The sequence below is a fragment of the Eupeodes corollae genome, chromosome 1 (genome assembly GCF_945859685.1).
Source record: "Eupeodes corollae chromosome 1, idEupCoro1.1, whole genome shotgun sequence".
NCBI classification, from domain to species: Eukaryota; Metazoa; Arthropoda; class Insecta; order Diptera; family Syrphidae; genus Eupeodes; species Eupeodes corollae.
The window spans coordinates 291,328,026-291,346,160 of NC_079147.1; the positions used below are offsets into that span (position 1 = coordinate 291,328,026).

General features: G+C 33.6%; 1 protein-coding gene across 1 annotated transcript; it reads right to left on the reverse strand.

Annotated features, from left to right (window-relative positions):
- Positions 1-701: 701 nt before the first annotated feature.
- On the reverse strand, positions 702-12,887 carry LOC129951360 (uncharacterized). The gene is made up of 4 exons (XM_056063470.1): positions 12,610-12,887; positions 12,037-12,547; positions 11,806-11,982; positions 702-941 (listed from the first exon to the last, which is right to left on the reverse strand). The coding sequence occupies exons 1-4, from the start codon at positions 12,885-12,887 to the stop codon at positions 702-704; spliced, it is 1,206 nt and encodes a 401-aa protein (XP_055919445.1).
- Between the last annotated feature and the right edge of the window lie 5,248 nt (positions 12,888-18,135).

Sequence of the window (18,135 nt, forward strand, 5' to 3'; positions counted from 1 at the left end):
CGAATTAAGGTGCTTCCATCCGCTTTTGTCATAGCCCATGCTTCTGAACCGTATAGCAGGACGGGGATTATATAGCGACACTTTGGTCCCTCGAGAGAGGACTTTACCACTCATTGTTGATTGGTGTTCAACTGCTTAATTCACAGTGACTTTTGGCAGAATACTTAATAAAGGCAGATTAAATTCCAACACAAACTTTTCTTTTAACTTAAAATAGTTTGGGTTCCAATTTTGTGTACATCAAAGGAAACCAAAGTTAATACCTCGAGTATGAGTTAGTTTCTGAGTCCCAAAATACCCTCGCTTATTCCGTCGTTTACTTCATCTAAGTGTACGAAGGGCAGACAAGTCTCAGCCTGCATTACTCTTATTTTGGAGTTTGTTGCTAGAGACATAATCTCAACCAATTATTCCGTATTTCCGTGGTTATATTCTGAAAGTTAAATGGGCTCGGCCACTTACCATTCTTTATTCCTTAAATTCAGTTATAGGGACAGGTCTTAATCTTAAGATCCGTTCCGCCATAAGAATTGTATTATACTGGGTATGTAGAGGCAGATTTATATTATCAAAATTACATACAAAATAATCTGTTTTATTTGAAATATTAAACGCTACTAATGCGTAATAATCCGAATGTCCTCCCTCTGTTGAGTTGCAAAACGGATCATCATTTTACGCGCCACAAGCTGTAGTAAATTTTATTCAATTGCGTTATTGTAACTCTTAACTTTCTCTTTAAGTTGGCCACATACAAAACAATTCAATGGGGTTAAGTCGGGGGACCTCGGTGGCCACTGGATTTCCCCAAAGCGACTGATAAGTTTTTGAGTTAAAGCTTCCCTAAGCAAATTCATCGCATCTTTAGCCGTGTACTCTGTTGCACCATTCTGTTGGAACCACTTGTGCGATGAGACTGATGAATGTGTTTGCAGGTTCGGCTATAAGTAATCCATTATCATAAGTCGGTAATTGTTACAATTGACATTTTTCGCCTGGCACCGACCATTCTCGAAAAGAAAATTCCATGTTGCACCAACTGCTTGGCCCGAAGCAATGCAATGGCTTTTCAATCAAGGGTTATTTATAAGTTCTTTGAGTCCAGCAACGGCAGTATTATTTACTAACGTGCCCGTTTAAATGAAATGAGCCTAGTCGTTCCAAAAACTGGGATTCATAGTACGAAATCGATCCAACATAACTTTCTTTGAGTTCTTAAACAATTTGAAATGGATGAAACTTTAAATCATTTTTTTTAAATTTCATTAATAATGGTTTTTGGAATTCCCAGTGAAGCTGCTCATTTCCGTAACGTATGTCGTGGATTTTCACATAAACTTAGCTTGCTGGCAAATGTGCAACATCTTGACTGAGAAATCCAATTGATCTTTAATTTCAATGATACCACTTCCAACGCACCGTTTATTACTTTTTGAAACAATCGTATTCAAAAACATAAATCTGCTAACGAACACCCTATATGTTATTAATATTATATTATTAACTTAGTTCTAAAAGTCTAACGATTACGATTTAACTATAGTCGATTATAAATTGCAGTTTGAAAACCAAGTTATGATAATTCCAGATAGAATTTTCTGTCCAAGACATATCAGAAATATAAAGTCAATGAGTCAATGGCCCAGAATTCCTAAAAATGCTACGAAGTTTTGAGTATATAACTAAGTATATAATTTTTCAATACTCTTTATACTAAAATACATAAATCGAGCCCTAAAGATTATACCCGTCAATATTCTTTTAGGGAATAATTTTTAAAGCCTTAAGGGTCAAAAGTTCTAGAGTGTCGAAAAAAACACAAGTGTTTTTTCACTAATTTTGCATAGAAAAAATAGCATAATAAGAATTTTACAATATTTTAATTTCACTTCTGCGCTAATTCCATAACGCCAAGATTTCCAAAACTTAAATATTTTTTGAGAACATAAGCCAATGGCCAATTCTTGTGCCATACTTCCTTGAAACTTCAGTCGCCTTCATGCAAAAGCATTCACAAAAACAAAAAAATTAAAATGCTCACTAGAAAAACTACAAGAAGTGTTTTAAGATGTGTACTTTTCTAAGATCAATCTAATGTATTACAGAATTGTAGAAACCTGGATTGATTTGTTAAAGAAATATGACATATGCGTGCAAGCATCATCTGAATCGATACAATGTTAGAAAGTTTAACCGATTATAAAATTTCAAAGAAGTGCCGCAAGGTTAAGTTTTTTGTCCTGCACTGTTTCTTACTTCTCTATAAATGTTTAGATAATCATTCAGATGAAAGAAGAGTATCATATAAAATAATAAATTTATTTTTTAAGTTATAGTAATTCAAAAATTGAATTTAATGATATAAAATAAATAAATAAATTCTCCAAATTAGAAATAAAGTATTAGGAAAATGCAAAACCTTAAGGATCTAGATATTAAACAAAAAATCAACAGAAATACACCTTTTCAAATTTTTAAAAGTGCGATAAAGTTTTTGAAACGTTTTCGTTTACAAATAAATGTATTTGTATGCTTTAAATTTAAAGTTAGAATAATAAGTTAGTTTCTTAAAACATAAGAAATTCTTTTCAACAGGTTTTCTACGATTTGGGAAACAAATTCAAATTTTTTATCGGTTTTTAGGTTTTTTTTTTCTAAAAAAAAATTCAAGTGAAAAAATAAAAAAAAACTGGTATCTAATTTGTCTCGACATTTCTTACTTTTCTTAAATGTTAATGTATACAATCCTTAAATTTAAACTTGATTATATGTAGCTCATTTGACACCAGACATTGAAGACTAGCACAAAATGGGAGGATCTATTTATGCATATTTCAAAAATTGAAAATGTGAACTTTTAGAAAAATTAAAAACCTGTCAATATTATAAGTTTCTAAAAGTTAAATTAAAAGTTGAGTTCCTTAAAACATTATAATATTTATGTAAATAGAAAACTGAATACGAAAACCTGTTCTCTCTATATTTTAAAAGTCTCCCCCTAAAAGCCCTAAATATTGCACAAATTTTGATGAATATTATAATTGAGTGCGATAGGCAAATAACAAAATATTCAAAATGCAACAAAACAACAAATTTTCAAAACTCTCTCTCATCAGAAAGTCGCTATTTATACCAAGTTAAAGTAGATGCCTACCCAAGAGCTTCTACTTCTTATAACTCGGAAAATATAGGTAGGTTACCGTTAACCATGTTCAAAATTATTTATTAACATAATTTATGCCTTTACCGAGATGCAAACATTGAACTGACATGACATTCTGCCGCTTCTATAATATGCACTGCACCAGGACCAGCACCACTCGTTGTTGATGTGAAGCTTCTAACTTTGTACCTATACACCCGTATACAACAACTTAAACTACATTCTACAACATAAGATTCCGGATGTTAATCGTCTTTCAATTTAACACGCCACTGCTTCCCATCATCGCACCAGTTTATGGTTAACAAAAGTTAGCAATAGACGTTACACTGCGGTGGGATAACATCAAGCATATGTTTAATATACATAAACCAAACATACCAAACATACACTATATAGGTGGTATACATGGTATGTTGATAGGTATGTAAGGTAGGAGTATACTATGTGCAGAATTAAACGCACTTCCAAGAAGAGAGAGGGGTATGGAGATTGTAAAATCAATCGAAACTTTAACCGCTGTTCAATCAGAATTTTATTGCAGACGCTAATCCTCTCAGATCAGAGCATTGACGCACGAACAACATTGGCAACAAGGTTTCCTTTCCTCTTCCTATCTTTTGAAGTTTCATACTCATATATACAGTTACATAGAGTCCTTGCACAGTAGAGAGTAAAATTAACTCCCCCTCGCCCATCATCAGCCATGTTCTGTACTCAGTTTTTGGCATGTTAACCTTCTACATGGAATTAGCGGAATAAAACAACATATTAGTTAGATTCCTCTACTTTCCTCACTTCTGTATTGGATTGCATGCCAAATATCAAGTTAGGATGCACATTTCCCATTCCTTTCAACTGACACCCAACAACCACCCTCCTTCCTTCCCATCTAAAAATTGCAATTTGTGATTGTATATATAGATAACTTGGTTATAGATTAAGCTATAAGCACATTTTATAGTCAAAATCTGTCTGCAACCAAACCCTTCAAATCATCTAGACTCGTTTCGAGTATTGGTAAACATAAATTGTCGAACCAATTTCCGAAAATGAAATCAGCTTTCAACTTAAGACATATTTTGGGAATGAAAGCTTCTCAATGACGCAGTACGGTTTTCTTAGTGAAACAATTCTGATATTTCAAAGGCATTTCAAAAAGTCTTGCATCTTGTTCTCCTATCGAAAATTCTTAGTTCTCAGTTAGATTAAACATTTTCCATCGAAGCTTAAAAAAAAGTTGTATTGGATTCGTTCAAGTCTATTACCCCAATATAAGTGCTAGTATGCCGCAAGGTTCCGTCTTGTCACCGAATCTTTTTCTTATTTTTTGTAAATAATCTCCTTCTTGCAACTTCTAATAAACGTAACCGGTACTTTCAGCTTTTCATAATTATTCGATTTTAGATTCATATCCACGTCTTTTAAATGTTGATCTTGAACGGCAGTGGTTGAAATGCTCATTTATACCCAGTCTCGCAAGCATTCTTCAATAAACCGTTTAGAACTTAATATTTCAAAAACTATATGCTGTCTCTTGTTGTTAAAGTGTAACTTTGCCCAATGTGTCTAGCTTTGAGTTGCGTTTGCATCCAGGAAACTTATCAACTTCTAGAATCTAGTATAAATCACTATCACGGATGAAATTATCAAATATTCGATATTGCTCTAAAATGCTGCTAGGAGCTTAGGTTTACTCCGAACATGCAAAAAATTATACACTGTAATCAATAAAGCCTTCGTCCAAAATTTTAAAATAACCTACATATATTTGCATATGCAATTAATACAAATTTAATTCTTTTGGACGGAATTAAAAACAAAAGTTTTAAAAGCTATAGGGGAAAAAACTACATGGCTTTTAACCAGGGACGCTACAAAAGTAGAGCGACATGGACAGCAAACGACGCCATATTTCTTGCCGTTCTTTTGACATTTCTCTTCATTAAGGTTTGTCATTTCATTATTAAAAAGGCGAAATTAATTTAATTTACTTCCGAAATTTGGAGTCAGTGGCCTCGACGTTAAGAGCACTACGTCCAATTTATGGTCATCATAATCGTCCTAGCAGATCAACAATTGAGCGTCTTGTGGAGAAATTTGAATCCGCAGGTTCATTACAAAATGTTTCCGTGCCAGTGAGACAAGGAAGTTCCCGTAGTGTGGAGAATATTGCTGCCCCTGAGGCTTCAGTTGTAGAAAGCCCAAATATGTCTCTCACACGTTGTTCTCAATTGTTGGGAATTTCTGTAAAGTACGTCGGCACAAGAACTGAATCCGTTTGGCACCATCGTATCATTCTTAAATTGGGCTGAGCAGCAACTTGACTATGATTTTCGTCGAACAGCGATGAGACTCATTTTTGGCTGAATGGCTTCAATGATAACTGAATATTTTTTGCAACAATTGCATGGACTTGGAGGACATGTGGAAAACAAGTTTGGAGAACGTGTTATCTCACGAAATGGTCCAATCCCTTGGCTGCCTTCTACTTGCGATTTAACGCCGCTGTTAGACTATTTTCTGTTGATCTTCTTCAAATCTATGATCTATGCCAAATAGCTAGTGACGATTGATGAACTTCCTACGAATATCGAATGTGAAATTGCAGTAGTATCGGCCGGTTTATGCTTGAAAACCTTCAAAAATTGGGTTCAGCGTCTGGATTTCTACAAGCTTGCTCGTGGTGGCCATGCAAAAGAAATCGAGTTCCATACATAATGGCATCGAACCTTCATTCGAACAGGAATAATACATTTCATTGATATCCAAAAGCTCTCTTATTGAAAATCTCGATATAATCGCAAATTTGACTTCGCTCCAATAAAATGTTTTATGTCTTTTGTTAATTCACCAATAAACTGATATCGATAGCCGTAAAAGATCATAGTCCATATTAGATGTTCTGTCAAGACAAGACATTATTTACTACCGCACATCAAGAATGTGAAATGCTTAAAAAACTCTTTTTTGTCCCTCCCATTTTCTTAATCCTCGGACGGTGATTGAACTTGAAACCCTTAAATTAGCCCTATTTCGGAAATATCGAACAAATTATCGCCGAGGGCTCAGATCCCATTCTTTCCACTCAGCTTTTTTTTAATTAAATATAAGGCTCAGGGTATTAAAAGCACTACAAAAAGATGAATTGCCCAGAAAAAAATCAAAGGTATCTGAGATACCACAGAAAAAGTCCTAGTTTTCCTACCTCTATCTTGACGAACGAACTTAAAAATAATTTGAAGTAGAACCGAGAATTTATTTAATATTTTAAAGGAAATTGAATTATCTGCAAGAGATTCTCGAATGAAATAGTAAAATATTAACCTTCTTTGGATTTCAAATCAAATCAAATGGGGTGGCGCAACAGTCCGTTGTGAACCAGGGCCTAGTGACTTACAACTCTCAACCATTCCTGTGTGCGAGAACTGTTGTCAGGAATGGAAGAGACCTACAATTTTAGGCCGAATCCGAACGGCTAGTTTTTGAGAAAGCACTTTTTCATGACGAGAATTACTCTTGAAGGATTTGTCAATTCCTCGCAAGAGGCAGTACCCGCGATTTTTTTTTTTTTTTTTTAATTAAGGTGGCACAGGCAGGGATTGAACCCAAGACCCCTTGCATGACAGTCCAACGCACTAACCATCATGCCACGGGTACTACTTCTTTGGAGTTATTAAAGGTTTTCTCGGCAGTAGTACACAAGAGCTACAATAAGACGTTTCAACTTGTTTTCAAAACAAATCTAAATCTAGTAATTTGCAAAAATGTGTACTTTGACCCATTTCACAGTGGCCCTATAATTTTTAGGCTTTGTTCTATGAGTATAAGGATATTTTAGTCGTTGTTAATAATGAATAAATAAAGTTCTCAACCAAAAGTTAACTTTTTCGAAAGATTTTCGAAGTGAATGTCTTATTTTCTTACACTATCTATCTTTAGTTTGATCTCAAATCAGCCTTCCACTGAAATTCGTCCTTCAAAACTACTCTCTATAGGACTAGACAATAAAGAGAGCGTAAAGAAGGAAGGATGGTCACAACTTTTCCAAAAGAGGATTTAAAACGGTTGGTGGTTTTCTATATAAAACTCTACCAATTAATGATTCAAAAACTTTTAACATGAATCGCATGCTAATGCAAATTTCATCAAAACTAATTTCAATATCCCTGAGTTTGAAATTCCCAATCGTTTGAACAAAAGTATACTTATGTACCTATGTTCATAAAAGAGTGGGGAGAGGAGAGAGTTAGGAAATAAGTATACCATTTAAAAGCCCTCCTCTACGTTCATTTATATAAACCTATAATATAAACTTATGTGAGATATATGTACATCACCATCAAATCAAATGGGGTGGCGCAACAGTCCGTTGTGAACCAGGGCCTAGTGACTTACAACTCTCAACCATTCCTGTGTGCGAGTACTGTTGGCAGGAATGGAAGGGACCTACAATTTAAGGCCGAATCCGAACGGCTAATTTGAGAAAGCACTTTTTCATGACAAGAATTACTCTTGAAGGAATTGTCAATTCCTCGCAAGAGGCAGTACCCGCGAAAATTAAATTTTTTTTTTTTTTAAATTAAGGTGGCACAGGCAGGGATTGAACCCAAGACCCCTTGCATGACAGTCCAACGCACTAACCATCATGCCACGGGTACTACCCATGTACATCACCATAGTTTGGTAAATTTTAGTGAAATTCAACTTATTCATGGTTAGCGTGAAATTTTAAAAGTTAGATGACTAAATGTTTTATTGTATACATAATGTACTCTCTACACAGCTTTTGTATCTCTATCTGTACCTCTATAGGAGCGTAGTTAAAAGGTATCACAGACTATAAACGCAAACGAACGAATGAACAAACGCGCCTATTAGGTTATTCATTGGAATTCCAAAACCAAAAAAGGTTTTATAAATTTACACCCGCACCATAATATCGCACGCCAAGCAAATAGGCTGCGAATCGATTTGAATTTTAAGTAAGGATACCCTTAGCGGCGGCGGATAAAGATAAATGATTGAAAATTCGATGGTAATGGTCTAGATAAAAAGGATGGGTTTATACACCGCCATTGGTGCCGCGCCGGAATAAAATTAAACTTTTGTTTAATGTGAGGGGTATTTTTGTGAGGACCGAAACTTCCGGATTTTCTAGTGTCTCTTTAATTTGTCTGTTTTTTTTTTGTCAAAATTATTATAAGTTCTTAAAGTTCACTCGGTGTCTTCGATGATATGGCATAGTGAATAGGACCATCACTTTCGAGGTCTGAGTTTCATCCTAAAATCAGATGCGTGCTTTGCGGGGAATTGAAAAATTCTACAAGAATAACTCTGTAGCGCTTTTTACTTGTAAATGGGGCTTCTCCCCAAAAATAACCCACTGGCTATACACTTCGGTAATCAGACCGATACTCAGTTATGGAGCTGTCGTATGGTGGACTGCACTGGACAAGATGGTAAATATAAATAAGCTCATCAAAGTCCAGCGGTCAGCAGGTATGTGCATCACAGGAGCACTTCGCTCAACACCAATCGCAGCACTGGAAGTGTTTTTAAACCTAACAACTCTTGACATATTCTCCAAAATGGTGGCAGCCAACTCATGTGTGAGGCTTAGAGCCACCTCTCAATGGAACGGTAACAATACTGGACATACTACTATTCTAGACAATTTCAGATCTATCCCAGATCGCTTAGACTATACCACCCCAAAAATGGTATTCGGTAAAAGCGTCCATGTGTCCATCCCTTCAAGATCCTCCAGGGAAGAAGAGAGACCCCTGGAAGACGATGCGGTACACTTCTATACAGACAGTTCAAACACCGATCACGGAGTTGGAAGTGGTATCTATTCGAAACAACTGAATCTCAGTCTATCCTAAAGACTTCCCAATCAATGTAGTGTTTTCTAGGCAGAAGTAATGGCGATTAAAGAGGCACTATCCTGGCTCAAAGAAAACGTTATATCTTGCAAGGAATCTTCTCGGACAGCCAAGCTGCTCTTGAATTTCTAGGGTCTGTTTTCACAAACTCTCAAATAGTCCACGATTGTCGATTATCCCTAAATTAGATGACGGAACAGAAGAGGAAACAGTCCAACACCTTCTATGTACAATTCCAGCACTCTCCATCCATCGATAACACCAGTGAACTGGCAACAATTGACACAAAACGTCTCTCTAACTTTATTAAAAGTACAAAATGGTTTGTTTAAATTCATTACTCTCCCATGAGTAACCTCATTAGTGGTATCACAATGAACCCTTGAGGTCTACGTGCGTCAATGACATCTGGACAGCCACTCCAACCTAACCTTACCTAACTCTGTTCATCAAATTCGAAAATTAAGACTATTCATAATATTCTAAGTAAGTAAGCTTTTGTTCCTTGCTGTGTTGGAATTGCCAAATTAACTTTTTCAATAATTGTAAGGAAACCAACCGCTAAGTAGGCACCTTTTTAACAGTATATTCCAATGTTTAAAAGAAAGAAAGAAAATTATTTCACTTGATATAAAACCCGCTTAGATGGTATTCCCGTATAAATAAAAAAATAGAACCTCTATGTTATATCGGAATAATATTAAATTTCTGTCGATTTTTCAAATTTCAAAGTAAATAATTTTGTGCTCAGATAAAGTTATGTGGGTAAATTAGAGTACTACATAACTTCCAATACTTAGAAAGTTTTCGAATGTTTCAATTATATAAAAGAACCAAATAAGTTGAAACCGTTCTTAATAATAAATCTCATCTCTCGAGTATTTTCCAAAAGAATAATCTAAATCGTTCAATTTCATTAATTCCCCCTAAAATTAAGAACCCGCAAATATCACTAGCAAAATTTTATTGACTTACTTCCGAATCAATAAATTTGTTATCAAAAAATCACTCAATGAAGCTTATTTTATAGTTATCCAAGGTTTGCTTCGATGAAAAACCAACCAGTTTCACTTAAGTGGGTATTAAATTATCAGTAAAAAGAGGAGTTTATAACATGTCAATAATAACAAAATTCTCAAAATACGTCTAAACTTAATTTCAACAATCCGAGATCTGTTTATAAGACATACATAATTTTAGCCTTCACAGGGTTCAAAAAAGTAAAAAATACCCTTGGGTGAAATCAGTTTTAGTACACAAAAATTACTAAAACCCAAATACTTACCAACAAAATACCCATACCCATCATTCAATCTTATCTAAACTCTATTATATTTTTAAACTCATATGAACAAACATTGAATTGACTCCTTCGATGAAATAATATGCTTTTGCTTTTACAAGGTTTAATTTAATATTTATTAATCTGCGAATATTGTTAAAGACAAATATAAATTGTTTAGTTTCATTGAGACCCACATAAATTTAATATTAGGATATAAAAAACAAATTCTGTTGGAATATTATGTTTGGGTTATTTCGGAAAACCTATAGAATACATTTCTTAATAAGTTTTGCTAAGCATTTCTGTTTTTTTTTTTTTAATTTTCTTTTGTTGGTTCTCGCACTCGATTCATTTATAGATTTTATCAGAAACCCATTTAATATACTATACTTTCTAGTTCCCTTCGTTTACTCGAGTTAAGAACTAATTTAATTTATATTTAAAGACATTTTCTGGTGGTTTCACTTAAGTGGGTATCTTATTAACAAATATAAATCGTATTGAAATTAAATTTGCCCACTGTATCACGTAAGTGGGTATTGATTTAAAAAAGATAGCTTAGGGGTATTTTGGGCAATTCTAAGACAGGATTAAATTATTTTTCAAACTGAAAACTTCTTTCAAAATCGATTTAGGATTAAAAATGTATGCACCTTTATTTAAAATATTATTATTATTACTTATTTAAATCAAACAAGACAAGTTTAGCGTTAAAAATGTGTAGTTTACTGAAAAAAATCAATAATTTTTCTCAAAACCCGGTTTCGTTTTGCGAAAATCTCCAACAAAAACACAAAACAGCTTACACCAAGAAATCCAGCCAGCATTTGAAATGCTCCATCCAATTGTCTATATGTCAAAAAATGTACGTGATCTTTTTTATAACTCTTTCGTTCTACTATATTCAAATTATAAATCTTTTCCAATAGACCATTATTGATCAATTGTTCGATTTGAATATTAAATTCTTGGGTTAAATATGAAAAAATTGGTAAATTCCCACAAAAATCCAACTTAAAAACAGGAAATTCACATAACCTATATTGACGGGCTTCAAATGTCGTTCCCGAAGGCAGTCGCAGAAATTTAGCTGGCGCAACAAGAGCGACTTTTTTATTATGATTAGTTTCAAATTTGTTAACTACATCCCTCCAATCGTCTTCGGCTATAATTGTGTTGTCTTTCAACGCTGCTTGGACAAAAGGTATGTACACAGCTTTTGTTAGAAAAATATACTCTTGTGATAACATTTCTTCAAAACTCTCTGGATAGTCCCTCAGAGGTTTTTTGTGGAAAAATTTAAATATCGAAACCTCGTACAAACATTGCAAGATGAAAAAGCCAAATAGCCACGCAATTGTTTGAATTCTAGCTGCACACCCCTTGGAGATTGAGTTATTTTTAATGTAATTTCTCTTTAAAATCGCTTTCCACACCCAGTTTCCAAGAACTAGTATCACAATGATTACCCAAGTTGATAATTCAAAAGGAATCAGTAATAATTCCAAGGAACTGTAGCTCTTTGGAGATTTTAAGAGGATGTTTAGCGTCGAAGTGAAGTACTCCTTTGTGCTAGCTAAAAATGTGCGTCTTCGTGGGGTGCACAAATTTCCTGCGAAATTAAAATCCCCTTCGCCTTCGCCCAACTGAAAATTTTAAATTATTCTAAGTTTTCTTTCTTAAGTAAATCTTAAACATACCATTTTGTAAGCATTTTCTAATGATCCATTTCCAGAAATGTCTCCCCTTTTATTTGGCGAAATGACCCATTTTATTGTAAAGTTCATTGTATCAGCAAAAGCATTAATAAGTGCTACTTCTATGCCTTCAATGTCTTTTTTGCCAATGTTTATAAAGGGATGGGTATCCCATATTATTGCCTTAAGAGTGCACTTCCACAAATTTCTAGTCTTTCTTGGAAAAGTGGACTTCTTCCATTCTAGTTGACCATTTACGAAACGATTGTATATCACTGGTCTGCTATTTCTGCAACTAGTTGGAGTAAAGGGAAAGTAGGTGTAAACATTTATGATTGGTTGCTGATCCTCGACAATCACATTTATAGCGGCAATTAATTTCTCCAAGCACATTTGGAGAATTTCCCGGACAATAGTCAATTTATTGTGCTGTACGTTTGACAATACCACGAAGTACTTTTGATACGCTCCCGTAGAATCCCACGATTGTCTTCGAATTCTCTCAACAAGGCGACTGAAATTAATTTACATTTATTATTTAACAACTTATTAAACTAGAAAAATAGTCAACTTTACTTAAATGCTTTGGCAGAATCAACAAAAAGTATATTATTTTGAATTAAATGATTTAATGTCGAAACTCCTGATAGATCCACTTGACTAACATTATTTGTTTTTGCAAGAAATCTATCAATTATATCATTGAAAATCCATGTGTTTTCCATTGATTCGTTTGCATTCACAAATATTCCCAGTGTTGGTATTAAATGATTTTCAAGGTAATCATTTTCAACAAGTTCTCGAAGGCACCCTACTAAAGTATTATCACTTAGATTTATTTCAAGACCGTTCATGGATTTAAATAGAACTCCAAAGAAAAAGATTTTTCGGAAAACTAACATTGTTTTGTATAAGTCGCATTTCAGTGCGATACTAAAGTAACCAATTCTGGAAGCAAAATGTTTTGTGGGAAGATTTACTTAAAGTTAATTTAAGTTTAATAAAATTATTTAAAATGTTTTTGTAAAACTTTTTAATAGAACTAATGTCATAATAATTCTTCAACATTATAAAACAAAAGCTATAAAGTTGATAATTAAAAGGAAAAGCAATTTTTAATTTATTTTTTCAATAATTTATTTCTATTTTTACAACAATTATTGCTTTTTCGAAATAATTTATCGTAAAAGTATTCAAAACCACGATAAAGTTTCATTAAGTTACGACATATATGAGCGATTATAATAATTATTAATATTTCCAAAGAATTATAAACGATTTATAAGTTCTATATTTAAGGATTCAATTACAAACATGTTATACAATCATAAGGATTCAATTAACAATAAAAGTAATTATTCAATCAATAAATATTTTTGGTTAAATGTGTTCTTCGTGTTTATACGATCATTCCGACTAAAATAAAAAAAATAAAAAATTGCTTCGTAATGCAATATTTACTAACATTAAGAGTCTTAAATTTCAAAATTGAAGTAATTTGATTTTGAGCTAGATTATTTTTTAGAAATTCGTATTTTTTGGGATATTTTCCGAATTTGTGGCTGAAAATTAGAAATTTTTTAAAGACGATTTTAATACAATTTTATCTAAAGTTAATTTCTTAACTTGAATTAATTTGAATTTAAAAGAGACATTACCCATTAGATCTCTATTTTGTTTTTAAGTTTTCAGAAGAACTAAGAACTATCTAATAACCTGATTTAAGGAATTTGTTTTTCTAAACAAGTTCTTACAATTATTGTCTTAATATTTTTTCTGATGATCAAAAATGTGCCACTTTTTGGATACAAACAAAATATTTTCAGTTTTATAAGAAACCTTTTATTGGAAATTCCTCCATTATTTTGCAAGACTTCGTTTTCGGAAATACAAAGACTTTGAATACTCAGACTCAAGCAAGACTTTTTTTTTCAAAAACTAAAAAACGAAATGAACTTCTGTTTGATTTTTATATTTTATTTAATGTTTTTAGTTTTAGTTTAAAGATCAGAATTTTTAAAGGAAATGGTACACGGAAAGGATTGAATAAATAGATTTGTCTCTCAAAATATTGAACATGGACTAAAAACTTGCAACCCAAAAATAAAATGCCATACTTACAAATTTTTCAATTTATTTTTTGTAATATTTTTAATAAACAGCTATTAAGTGCTTTGCTTATATACGTTTTTCATTTGAATATTATATCGAATTTAAAAAAACAAAAGTTTAATATTTATTTCTTAAGAATCCAAAATTATATAAAAATTATATGCACAAAATAAGAGATCCTTCGCAAAACCAATTATTTAATTTAGTTTATAAGTTTCTAAGGAAATTTAAAATTAAGTGGTGTTTTTTTGGGAGATAAGGTGCTCCTTCTGCTTCTTTAGTTTGAAAGAAGTCTTTAACCTATTTTTTGAATTTTTGAAACCCGCATTAGCTTCATTGTATTCGTTGTCATAAGAACCGGGAGGAGAAGTGGGACATTATTATAATCTTGATCTGCACCTGCGATACATTATAAATGCAATGTTCGAGTACAATTGAAGAAAGCTACTTATTCTACTGTCAAAAATGCTCTTGAGATAAATCTGTTCTGGGTAAGAGAATTAGACCATCTTCAATTTAAGACTGAATTTCAATTAGAGCCATAGTGAATACATCAAAATAAATCTTTAATCTTTAACGCCAACTTTGGCAGATGTCCAGATTAAAGATAATTCCGGTTAAGTGCCTTGGGAGAGCTAACTTTACATACTAGATGAAGTTATTTGTATACTTAATGGAGATAACTTTTGATAACCTATTACCAATTACCTTCATCACTGTAGACTTTAAATATAGAATTAAAGTTTTGTTAAATTAACTAAATCATCATAAGATTAACCGACGATTTTGCGTCGTTTTCGAGCAAGTGCTAATTTTCGTTTTTTTTTTACCAAAAAATTGGTTTTCGTTCTTGAGAAAATGAAACACCAAATGGTTCAGAATGTAAGAGCGAGGAAAGGTAGACAGCCGAACGAAAACCAGATAGCTGTCCAAGATGGAAACGGACACACTTAAGCCAGTTAAATGACCCATTGTGATACCACATGAATCTTGAGGCTTCATCCTGAGCTCAATGGAACCAGTTTGAGTCCCTTACGAAACGTGAGAGGCTGATTATGCTGATATAATTTAGATAGTTTAGATCGTTAAAAAAAAATTCTCCTAGGTGATTCTTGCGTTTTAGAGCTAGAGCTGGGCATGTACAGAGAAGATGAAGAACATTTTCCTTCCCTTCCTCGTCCATCAGCTTCTACAAAAGCTATTTGAGAATACGCCTAGTCTCGTGACGTGCTTTCCTATTAGACAGAGTCCGGTTATTACACCTATTATAGAGCTTATATGCGATCTGCTTAGAGATAACAAGCATCTTGAACGTTTTAAATCCAGTGTCCAGTGACCTGACAAGTGGTGATATTGTTCCACCTGGAGCCACCCTCATCACAGCACAGTATATTAGCATCGTAATATGATATTAGATTAGGTCTTTATCAGTGTTGTTTGAGACCAGGAAAGTCAATTATTGACCGAATATTCACATTATGGCATATCTTGGAATATACCCAGGAATTTTAAATCGATTTGAAAGCCGCGTATGACAGCATCTATAAGGACGAACAGAGCAATGTCTTGTTTTGGCATAGCTGTCAAACTTATTCGTTTGTTTAGAATGGCTATGCACACTGCTCTATATATTAAGATCGAAAAAGATCTCACCAATCCGTTTGATATCAAAAAACTTTTTAGACAAGGCGATCATGTACTGTCATGGGACATCTTTATCATTGTTCTGGAATTGTACAAAACTCAATCGTCAACGCAATAGGCGCAATTCTTAAAGGATACGCCGAAGATTGGAGGATCAAAGTGTCAGTAGTAAGTTTTCGAGTATTGCAATGGAAGCGGAGAATATGGTTTTAGCGGTTATTAAGGGCAAGACAAAATAGATGCAAACATGAACAACTATAGCTTTGAGGGAGTTAAGGACTTTGTCTTTTTAGTTGAAATCAAACGGAGAATAACTCTTGCATCCCTGCTTCCTTGGACTAAGGAGGGGATTGAGTAGTAAAGTCCTCTCTCGCGCATCTAAAGTCACCATCTATAAGACACTCATCAATGACGCTGTAGCTTGCACCCTTTAAAAGAAAGATGAGGGCGTTAGGATGCTTCGAGGGAAAAATTCTTCCGTGAAGACCAAATAGACATCAACTCAAGCCCTTCAAAAACCGAAGTAGAGTGAATCAGGTGGCGCTCGCAGGTGAGAAAGGACCTCAAGCAACTTGGCACGTGAAACTGGAGGCATATATCCCGAGCTGACTGAGGACGCAAGTTGGATTAGGTCCAGTTCTGTTCCGGACTGTGGTGCCACCTTAAGTGAGCATAGTAAGTAGTAAGGCAAAATCAGACTGCCGTTGAGCCTTAAAACCACACTAAACAGTGACAATTTGACTATTATAATACTTTAATAATAATGTTCTACTTACTATCTTAGCCTCCTAATTATTATTTTTCAATTATAATTCAAATCATTTTCATAATTTAAAAGACCCTATTAGCAAAGATTCGACGTAGCTGCTGATTGACCAGTTTAGGTTCTTGTGTTAACTGAAACTTAAAATCATTTTTGTATGTAAAATTTTTGGCAATACGAGAATTATGATTTCTTTTTTTTCTCATGCCTTTCATTTAATTCCGATCTTAACAGCATTGTACAATGGGGAATAAAAACCACGTGGCATTTAATGCTTCGAAATCCCAATGCAGTCTTTCATCATTAAAGCGAGATATACGCCATTGCCATTATCCATGAATGGCTCTTCCTTCGAGAAGACTAAACATCTCGATATTCTCGGTATGTGTATTACCAGACACCTTTTGTGGAACGATCACAAACGCGATGTCGCTAAAAAGACAGCAAAATGTTTGGGTTTTTTAAGACAATGAAGACATTTTTTTTCTGATCTAGCTGTTATCTACAAGACTTATACATATACGTCCAAAGCTTGAGTATAACACCCATAACTGGGCTGGTGCTCCTGCAACTTACTAAAACCTCTTGGACAGTATTGCACGTAGGACATTTAGATTTATTAGTAATATTACCATCATAAGATCATTTACGTCGCTTCTTGTCTCAACCTCTTTTACCGTTATTTTAACAGTTTATCCTCTAGAGAAATAGCTAGTTGCTTTACTCACCTTCTGGAATGCTCATCAATATACCCTCGAGTCCAACTTCGGTCTTACTGTCAGGTACAGAGATTCGTTTTTTAGCCGTACTTCGCGAATTTGGAATGCTTTGCCACACTCTGTCTTTCCCAGCCGTTGTAGTAGGGGCTTTTTCTTTTTATTTTATTTTGAAAATTGGCCTTATTTCGCTATTTGAAAGTGATGTAAAGCCAAACATGTTTGTAACGCTTTCTTGACGTTTCGCGTTTAGGGCAATCTGATATTTTGCGTTTGGTAGGTAAAATCTAAACTTAAAATGTCGTAGTGCCAAAATAAGGTAAGACTTCGGCAGAATGCCCAAACTTTTAAACACCTGATATCTTTTGGGCATATGTATGTCAATTGGTAAATTGTGCGTTATCACACTTTAAAATTGATTTGTGCAATATGACATTTTTTTGGGCTTTGTTGTATTTTCTTTTGAAAAATGTTTTTGAGCGACATGACGTTATTTTATTGGTCATAAGACCGAACGCTTCTTTTTATTTGAAACTTTATAAAACCTAAAAAAGTTTTTATTCCCAAAGGTTCGGTACTACAACAAAATGTTATTAAAATTATGTTGGGTGCTATGACATTTTTAATTTGGACGATATACTTTTGGGTAAAAGACTTCACTTATTACATTGTGTTGTTGAAGCATTTACTGTTCCATTTTTGGAAATGGACTAATTGTTTTCTTGTTAAATCTCCAAATATAATAGCTTCAAAAATACCGGTTCTTTAAATAGCTATATAGATATTGAAAATGAAACATTCTGCTGGAATATCCTTTAGGATAAATATTTGAAACATAACAACTAATTTTAATATTTCAGCTTGAAT